This window comes from Aptenodytes patagonicus, chromosome 8 (assembly GCF_965638725.1).
Source record: "Aptenodytes patagonicus chromosome 8, bAptPat1.pri.cur, whole genome shotgun sequence".
In the NCBI taxonomy this organism is placed as follows: domain Eukaryota; kingdom Metazoa; phylum Chordata; class Aves; order Sphenisciformes; family Spheniscidae; genus Aptenodytes; species Aptenodytes patagonicus.
This window is the reverse complement of record NC_134956.1, coordinates 8,533,210-8,542,859: the sequence shown is the minus strand read 5'-3', so window position 1 is coordinate 8,542,859 and position 9,650 is coordinate 8,533,210. Positions and strand designations below refer to the sequence as shown.

The 9,650-nt window shown below is 55.6% G+C and overlaps 1 protein-coding gene across 1 annotated transcript; it reads right to left on the bottom strand.

Moving 5' to 3' along the window:
* Positions 1–4,659: 4,659 nt before the first annotated feature.
* Positions 4,660–5,688, bottom strand: GPX1 (glutathione peroxidase 1). The gene is made up of 2 exons (XM_076346242.1): positions 5,442–5,688; positions 4,660–5,300 (listed from the first exon to the last, which is right to left on the bottom strand). The coding sequence occupies exons 1-2, from the start codon at positions 5,676–5,678 to the stop codon at positions 4,935–4,937; spliced, it is 603 nt and encodes a 200-aa protein (XP_076202357.1). The 5' UTR covers positions 5,679–5,688; the 3' UTR covers positions 4,660–4,934.
* Positions 5,689–9,650: the final 3,962 nt, after the last annotated feature.

Below are 9,650 nucleotides of genomic sequence, written 5' to 3'. Positions count from 1 at the left end.
GCGCGCTGGGTGGGCCTGCTGCGCTCGCCCCGCCCCGCCCGCGCGCCCTCTGACGGATGGGCGGGGCCGCGCGCAGGGGCGGTGCTGGTGGCGCGGGCGGCAGGGCGGTGGCCGCCATTTTGCAGTCGCCGCCCGCGGGCCTACGCTGGGCCCGCCCCGCCCCGGCGGCTGTGGTAGAGGCGGCCCTGCAGCGGCCGGAGGCAGCCCTGCGGCCCTCCCGGGCGGCAGTGGATATGCGGGCCCTTGCCGGGCGCAGCCCCTGCGGCTGCCGAGGCAGGTGGTGTCTGCTGCGCTGAGGGACGGGCAGGATGGGCACCCCCGTCCCCGGGCCTCTGGGGCCGGCGGGGTGGAGAGCAGCCAGGGCTGGAGGCTTGAGAGGGTGCCGGGAGGCCTCGAAGCGAGGTTGGAGGCGCCGGGGCACAGGAGGCCTCATTCCCGGGAGGGGTGGGCCTCGTCCCCGAGGTGGCTCCGTGGCCGAGAGGGTCCCCCTGGGCAGCCTCGTCCAAAGCGGGCGGCAGAAATGCTTGGTGTGGACTGTGTGGTTTCAGTGTTACATGCTCCATTTTCTCCCATAACTGACTTGATGGAGCCCTCTGGTCAGGGAGTTGGCTAGGGAAGGAGACTTCAAATTGTTATGGGAATAAACGGGAGCATGGGTTTGAGTAACCAGCTGGGGAGCGCTCAGGAATTTGAAAGTCTCTCTGGAAAGAACCTCTCAAGAAGTGGTTTAGGCATTTGTCTCTCGAGTAGCATATCCTGTGCTGTTTAGGGAGCCTGTCCTTGAGAACTGGGAAAATTGGGAAGGATTCGATGATTCAGAGACTTAAAAACCTGCTTTAAACTGATACACCAAACAAATCCATTTACCTCACAGAAAAAAAGGCTGGGGGTGGTGTGCTGGGGCCGTGACTGTGCCGGGGAGCACTCTCCCGGCAGCCGGTGTCCGGCAGTGTGGTGGGCAGATGGGCTCTACCTCCTGCCAGCCAGGCCTGGCAGTGCTGCAGCAATAAAATGCTAAAGGCCTTTTTTTTTGATAGCAGGGCAAGTCCATCCAGTTAACACTGAAAAAGAACACCATTTTCTCCTTCCAGCAAGAGTCCTGTTACTCCTGTTTTTCTTGAAGGGCAGGGCCCCTTTGGGCTTCAAGAAACTAATACACCCTGTTATGGCAAGACTGGGTGTGTTTTTAAAATGAGTCAGCTATTCTGAGATAATGCTTACGTGGCTGACCTCACTCTGCTAATGAATTACCTACTCCTAATAGAAAGTGCAGTAAACAATTCAAATGGTCTCATTCAAAGCTTTCTGATTCAGTACTAGGAAATTACGTTATTGCAGTTTCACCGTAGATAGGGGTGTCTGTGATCTCCTGTCTCTTCAAGCGCTTTCCTTTCAGCCATTCGGCTTCCTGCCCTTGTCTCCAGCTGAACCCGATGGCTGCCCGCTGCGAGAGTGGCACCAAGAGGAACAAAGCCCTTTCAAGTGCCACCCGTTTGGAGGCAGGTGTTTCCTACCTGCCTTATGATGGCAATGATCAAAAATGGTGACTGAAAGCGGTCTTAAAAGTTAGCGGGTGCAACAAAGCTCAGCAGGAGGTGAAAGGGATTTTTAAATAGCTGAAAGAACATTTAACAGGCTGACTAAGAAAGGTCTTGGGCTCCACTTGATGGTGTTTCTGTTGAGTAGGCACTTGAGTAGGCCACCACCACATGAACACCACATCTCATCAGCCATGATTTCGGGAGATGTGCTAGGGTTCGGTGGGCAGAACACTAGGGAACCCGGGAGGCGGAGGTAGGGGCGGGAAGGATAATTTTCTTTGCAGCTAGTTAACACTCCTGACAGCTACAAATATCTGAACTTGTTTAAAGATTTAAGAAGTTGATGGCAACTATCAGCAACTAAGCTGGGGGGGGGGGAATCATTGGGAGGGGGGAGAAGGGGAGGACAAACATTCTCTAGAAAGGGAGGGCTATATGGGACTCTGATATGTAGAAGAATGGACAAGCAGGGTGAACACTAACAGGGATTAGCTGTTTGCAATAAAAGTGCAGAAGTAGAAAAAAATAGTGTAGAAGTGTAGATGTGACAGACACGAGATGTTGAAAGGACAATGTCCTCAAGCCACAGAAGCATCCAAGCATGCTAAAGTAGTATTTATTTTAAGGTTTCCTACTGAGTCAGTCTGTTTCTCTCTGGAATTACAGAAATAGAACTGGGCCATTTTATAATCCCTGAGGAATCACCTGGGATTCTTCAGGTCTACCCTCAGCATAGAGCTGCTACCTGTAGTGAAACATCTTCCCCTCCGGTCACACCACCAAATAACATCTGGGCATGAGAGCCTGCGTGGGGGCTGTGCTCTTCTGCGGGTGTCGCTGCCGAAGGTTTCCAGCCCGCAGGCTGCCCTCTCCACTGCAGCCCGCTTTACCCCAGAAGCCAGCTGCTCTGGGGAATGCTGAAATGAGACGGTGAATAATAAGGCTGAGAGGCTTTTATCTACACTGCAGAGTTCCTGCTGGTGTGCTTACACTGGGATCATTCATTTTCCTGCTGGCATGGCTAATTTTCATCCTGGAATCGCATCGTTGTACTTCTGCTGGCGTGGCTGTATCTGTTCTGGAGCTGCTGCTTTGTTTTTCTGCTCGCACAGCCCCAGCAGCCGGAAGGTAAATAAATCCCTTGGCCATTAGCACTGAATAAGCGTGGTGTAAGGTGCCTTTCTGATCGGCAGGCTTGGCGAGAGACCCTTTTTGGCAGGGCTGCCGTTGGAACAGCAGCAGGTGTTGCGGTCTGCTCCCCCGCGGCGGTGGGGCTCAGCAGGGGCTGCAGGCTGATAAGGAACAGGCAAAGCAAAGGAGGTCCCGCTCAAATGGCTCGAGTTTGGTGAGTCAGGATTGAGGAAGTGCCACAGCTCATGTCGAGAAAGATTTTTCAATACAATGAGTTCCTGCTGCCCATGATCCCCTGCACTCTCCACAAATTTCAACATCCTGCCTTAATGAGGGAAGTAGATGTAACTGAAAAAATAATCCCCCAAATCAAGCAGCTTCTGCTCCAAAGCTGAAATAGCTACTGAAAACATCCTGTTTTTTTCCACGAAGCTGTACTGGAAGTTAGGAAATAGCCCGGTGAGGATTGTGCAATCTGAGTTCAAAGCTCGATGACTCAGGGGTAGCAGCAGGCAGGGTGGAGCCGGCTGTAGGTTTTGTCCCGGTGTCTCAAGTCAGCGCGGAGGGAGCCTTGAATGTAGGTACAGTAACAAAGCAACCAGCAAATTGGTGAGGTGAGAAGCTACGAACAGGAAAAAAAAAAAACAAAACCCTCAAATCCCAAGTATTGTTAATTATGAAAACAGTGCAGTAATGCTTCAAAGTGTTATGCCTTCCCTTTGAAAGCCCGAGTGTTTAGTCTGTGTACTCCTCAGTCCAGCACCAAGTTTATACTCAGTGCTGAGAGGCCTCGTGAGGAGTCGCTTGTAATGAAAATGTGCTCACAGAGCCATTTAAGGATTGAAAATTTACCTGCAGAAGGACCTGAGCCACTGGGCAGAAGGATGGCAGGTGAAATTTGGCACAGGCTCACAGTTTCCCAGGGGAAACCAATCCTAATTCCAGCTGTTCAGCAGCAGGCTATAAACCCAGGATCGCCACGCAGGAGCAACATGTCAGGATTATTGTAACAACTCCATGACATACCTGTCAGCTCTGTGGTTGGCAGGAGTCAAAAAAGTGTTAGGGAAGAATTAAAGAGAAGAAAATAGTGCCTGAACCCTGGCGCACCCGCACTTTGTCACGTGCAATTCCTGTGCCCAAAGGGCAACAAGGGCGCTCTGAGGCAAGGCACAGTTTCCGTGGGAGAAGTGGTTGAGTAGGCTGGTATTCTGCACTGGGAACACAAAAGAACTGGTTCTTGGTGTGATTCCCTGCGTTGCAAGGCGTTGGGCATGCATGAAGGTGATAATGGGCTTCATGTAGGACTGGGCGAGTACGTAGAGATCTGTGTTGGGCTACCACCGATGCAAAATGGGATAGAGCCAGGAGACAGCTAAGCCAGTGAGGGGGCAGCGGCTCTGGGACAAGGGGAGGGATGGCGGGTGCTGCTCCTCTTCTAGGTCTCCCCTGGGCATCCACTGACAGAGGCCAGATAACAAGATGGGCCTTGGCCAACAGGCTCTTCTTCCCCAAGCCCTCTGCCAGCGCAGCTGCAGCAGCGCAGGCTGCAGAATCGCTCATCTACCTGCCTGAACAGTTATTAACCTGTCGCAGCCTGTTGTTGGTAATCAAGCTGGGAGTTTGTCAGCCCGTGTAAAATCATCCCCTGGCTGTGTGCCACCGTGTCTTTCCTCTGCAGGCAAGCCTCGAGTGAGGTCCAGTAAGCAGTCTGGCAAGGTATTTCTGTTCCGTGCCGCGCTCCCACTCTGCCAAGCTCGTTATGCACGGGGTAGGACGCAGCACTGATTCACAGTTTGCAGAGCTCGCAAACACTGTTTGCCCATCACACTGCCCTAAGTTTGCATTCAGATTTCAGCCTGACTGCACTATCCCACTCGAGTGGTTTGAGTCAGCCCCTGTGAGCACCCACACGAGCTGATGAACAGGTAACGTCGCCGCCATGTTTCACCCAACTTGCCCAGATTTATCAAGCCACAGCCTTAAAGAAAGTACACTTTTTTTTTTATTCAGAGAATCACAGTAAGCTACTGAGACTCACGGCTGCTTTCCCCGGCATAGTTTCCCAAACATTCGCATGCAACTTTTGAAAACATCAAGTACACTTCAAGAATTTGGAAGATGCACCATCATAAGCAAAACCTGCACGAGACATTGGGGTTTCTGCCAGAGCAGCAGCCCCCTGCGAGAGGAACAGGCAGGAGCGCAGCGAGCTGAGCAGGAAGCGATGGGGCTGGGCAGCGAACGCTGCGGTGCTCTGCTTTATTCGAGAACATTCTTAGGAACCTTCTGCAGAAGCAATTCAATATCATCCTGGATCTTGATGGTTTCGAAATGCCGGCTGTAGCGTTTGAAGGGCACGCCGTCGGGGCCGATGAGGAACTTCTCGAAGTTCCAGGAGATGTCGTTGCGGCAGACCGGGGACCAGATGATGTACTGCGGGTTGGTCATCAGCGAGGAGGGGTCGTCGTGCGGGAAGGGCAGCGCCTCTTTCAGGAAGGTGAAGAGAGGGTGCGCGTTCTTCCCGTTCACCTCGCACTTCTCGAACATGATGAAATTGGGCTTGTACCCGTTGCCGGGACGAACATACTCCAGCGAGAGCAGGATCTCCGCGCTCGTGGCGTTTTCCTAGGGAAACAAAACCAAAACCGCCCCGAGCAAGGCCCGTGAGAGCCCAGCCGGGACCGGCGGCTCCTCCCCGCTCCCCTGCCCCGGCCCCCCCCGGCGCGGCGCGGCTCGGCCCGGCCCGGCCCGGCCGCCGAGCCCTACCTGGTGCCCGAACTGGTTGCAGGGGAAGCCGAGGACCTGCAGCCCGCGGGGGCCGAAGCGCCGCTGCAGCTCGTTGAGCTGCAGGAAGTCGCGGGTGGTGGTGCCTCAGAGCGACGCCACGTTGGCCACCAGCAGCACCTTCCCCTGCAGCGAGCCCAGCGACAGCGGCTCCGCCGCGCCCAGCGGCCGCGCCGACATCCCCGCCAGCCCCAACGCTCCCGCTCCCGCCGCCGCCATGGTCAGCGCTGCCGGGCGGGCCCCGCTCCCCGCCGCCGCCGCCGCCTCCCCGCCCACCGGCCCGCCCCGCCGAGCCGCTGCTCCCCGCCGGGAGCCCTCCCCCGCCGCTTTCACCTCTCCATCGCTCCTCGCCTCCGCCTCTGTGCTCCCGAGGGCTGCCCCGGGGGCGGCATCGCCCCCCCCCCGGCACCCCCGTTCCCCGGGGGCTCGGCGGGGCGCGGAGCGTCTGTACGGGCGGGCGGCTCACCGGCCAGCCGAGGGGGTCGGCGCCGCCGTGCTCAGCCGTGTCCCTGCCTCTTTCCCATCGTCACGGAAAGGCTTGGCGTTTTTCTGATCAATCGAACGCTCAGAATTGGGTGTTCTACGCGTCCACGGGTAACACACAGGGAAGTGCCACCGATTCTCGGAAATGCTGTGGAAAATCAGCAAAACACAAAGTGCTCCCAGGAGCCAAAACCTTTGTGGTAACAAGACAGCACAGGGTACGGAGACGGCACAGCGCAGCACCAGGGGCTGCAGCATCCTCCTAGGACACTACTGCCAACAAGAGCGGCTTTTGGGAGAGAAAAGCCTTCAGTTTGTGCACCAGGAGGGGGAACAGGAGGTACCCTGAACCCAAAATGCTGCGGTCCAGGAGTGGCCACAAATGCCTTTCTTCAGTCTCCTTTTACAATTTTTCCACCTCTTTGAGGCTGGTAAAGCCTCCCTTTACTTCAGTGGTTGCTTTTCCCCATCCCCGGCTTTTCCATTTCTTGCTTTAATGCTTTGGTCTGTTTCAGGGAGTTTTAAATCACACAGTAGTGACTGCCCTTTTTCTCACGGATTCAAGGCAGCCCTAAGTGAACTACGCTGACTGTTGCCTGTACCCACGCCAGGCAGCGTGGCCCAGCCGCTCCTCCACGGGTCTTTGTGCTGAAACATCGCCCTCCTCCAGAGCACACTGTGAAAAGGCAGGTCCGGGCTCAGGCCTCGAGGTGATGTCCATGGGTTGGACCAACAGGGACGTGAGGCAGCACACCTCGGCAGGGACCAAGAGCAAGGGCTTCAGCACAGCACCTGCGGGGAAGCAGGGAGCCCCTGCCGAGGCTCCTGCCAGCGTTTGCGCCAAGTGAGCTCCATTCACAACAGCCCCAAGGTCAGGCATCTGCTTATCAGCCCTGGCCCCCAGCCAAGGCAGCCGGGGCCCCAGAGTGCAGGGGGATGTGCTCAGGGCCCCCGCTACTGCTCTCTGTTCTCTTTCACGCTTGGTATCGGGGACTCATCACGAAACGCCAGCTGTCACTACTAACAGGCCAGCATATAAAGCTGTGTCTCTGGTCTGGGTTCCCAGGTGACCGCAGGATCCAGGGGTTTTGCTTTGGGCCACTCTTGGCACCTGCCCCCACAACTGGGAACTAGAACAGTTCCTGGCTGTGGCGAGTTTTGGGGACTCGCCTGATTATCTTGCATGTTCAGGGACCTGCAGTTTTTGCAGTATGTTGCAGCACTGATAGCAGGAGTCATGACAAGTGTCCTGAGAGAGATCAGAGCAGCCAGGAAATGGCTGACGGGACGAGCAGAGGCACGTGACCCGTGTTTGCTCTTGAGTAAATTGACGGTTACAGTCCATGCAGCCTCCTCACCCGCCTCTTGGGCACGGCGAGCCGTGGTGGTTTGAAGAAGAGGAATTTTTCTTCAGGGGTGACCTCTAGGGCAAGTGCCACAGAGGCATCTCTCTGCTGCCACTTCTGACGCTTGCTCAGGCTGGCACCTTCAACCCTCTGGCTGGACCTGGGGATTTCATCTGAAGTAGGGAGTTTACTTCTGGGGCCCTGCCCTTTTCGGACAAGAGCAGGTTAGGGCTTTCCCTTCCTTGATGAAGCGAGTTTTAAGGAAACCGAGTTGAACTTCTTTACTGGCTTGGAGCTGCGCCCTGTGCCCAGACACGCTCTGTGGAGCCAGCTAAAATTGGATCCAGAGGAGTGCCAGGAGCTCCCGAGGGACTAGATGGGCTCAAGGGACCCCTTTTGAGATGTGTGACAAGGGACGGTTGTCCTATGAGGTCAGAAGATTGCTGTTTAACAGCAACAGCAGTGAGTAATCACAAAGGTTGCAAAACACGCTTTCCCACCTGCTGATTACGTCTTCTCCCCACTCCTGGTACCAAACTCCCTCCCCTGGCCAGGGGGCTGGCACTTGGCTCCTAGCTTTTCCCCTGCCCCTTTCACAGCTCCTTGCCTGGCTGGATCGCTCTCCATGAGCGCTGAGCTCTCATTTCCCAGGTCTGGTCTGGCTGCCTGTGTCCTCAGTTTCATCCCGAACAAAGGTGGCCTCCAGAGGTAACAGATGCGACGGGAACCCAAAGGGAGCCAGGCTGCCAGCCCTCGAAAGCAGGAAGGCTGCGAAGGACTGATAATTTAATAACCACATGCTCCTGAACAGGCTTCCACTCTGATGCCAGCGGTGCAAGGGACAAGGAGAGGGAGCTGGAGCTTCTGGTCATGAACGGGAGACACTGACTTACCGACATGTCTGAACTTGGAGAAAGGTGGGCCAGGCCTGGAAACCTACTGCCAGCGGGTGGGCAAGACAGAGGAGATGGGGAGGTGGTGCTGTAGGTTAACAAGAGCTGAGATTAAAACTGGGATAACAATCACTTCTGGGTGGAAGTGCATCGGCAGATACGAGTATCAACCCACGAGCTGGGTCTGAAGAACACGCAGACCTTACTCAAAACCCCCACGGCTGAAGAGCTGCTCTGTAACTGCGACCATAGAGAACTGCAACCCAGCAGCTCTGCAAGACTGAAAAACCCGTTTTGCTCAACAGCAACCACCCCACCCCACACCGCCCAACAACAAAACCCCCCAAAAAAGGGAACTGCAGAGGAGTGAGCAACCTTGTTAACAGAGCAGAGAATGAAATCCTCACAGGCAGCCCCGCAGCTGCAGCTGGGAACCTCCGCTCTGTTCAACCCCGTCACCCCCGCGTGGGCGGAGAACGGGCACCCAGGAGAGGAAGGAGGGGAGGGTGGGGCGGGTGCCACGGCCATGGCCAGGCTGGCCAGACACTTCACGCTGGGGTGTCTGTGGCTGCAGAGGGAGGACAAAGACCAGAGGTACGGAGCACTCCCGCGGCCTCAGGCCGGGTCAGTTTCTCCTTTGTTGCAGGAAAAGGAATCGGGAACATTGTCCAAAAAAGGAAAAAAAAGAAAAGGAAAAAAAAGTGACATTGGCAGTTTTTAGGACATAACTTGGGTGCAGCTAGGTGCTCACTTGTATGGATTGTCATCAGCAACTGGACTCCGGCTGAGCCTCTCAGCTCACCAGCAGCTGCTGTAAACACCAGCGCAAGTGTGGAGACGCACACTGCTACTCCGTATCATTTCTCACCCAGGAGAAGCACAACCTGCTCTCCAGCCTGGGTGCAGCACAACGGCCCATACCTTGAGCCCATCCCTTGTTGCAGCGCTTGAAGGCATCCCGCATGAAAATGGCATGGCAAACATGTTGCCATGCGTGACATCTCACACATGCTCCAGCGCAGCGCGTGGGGTGTACGACAGCGCAGACCAGCACACTGCATACCATCGCATGCTTCTACAGCAACACCGCCCTCGTCTCCTCCCTTCTTCCTACGCTCCCCTCCTACATAGCCTCCTCCTGCTCGTCTATTCCCATGCTCAAGACCGACAAACTCAACTCGACTGATGTACTCTCAGCTGGTTTGAGTATCAAAAGCAGCTCCCGGGAAGCTTTGCCACTCACCGCAGGTGCCAGGCAGGGCGAAGGATTCCGCCTCTGCTCTGCTGCAGCGTTCAGAAACTGCTGCGAGCAGCGGATGGGTTATCACTTGCTGGGAAACAAAAAAAAGTATTAAAGCACTTGCAACTGCTCAGCGAATCCTATCACAGCTGTATCAAAAATGGTATTTCTGATTCAGGCTGTCAGACGCTGGGCCAAAAACCCAGAGTGAGGAATACAGACACCAGGA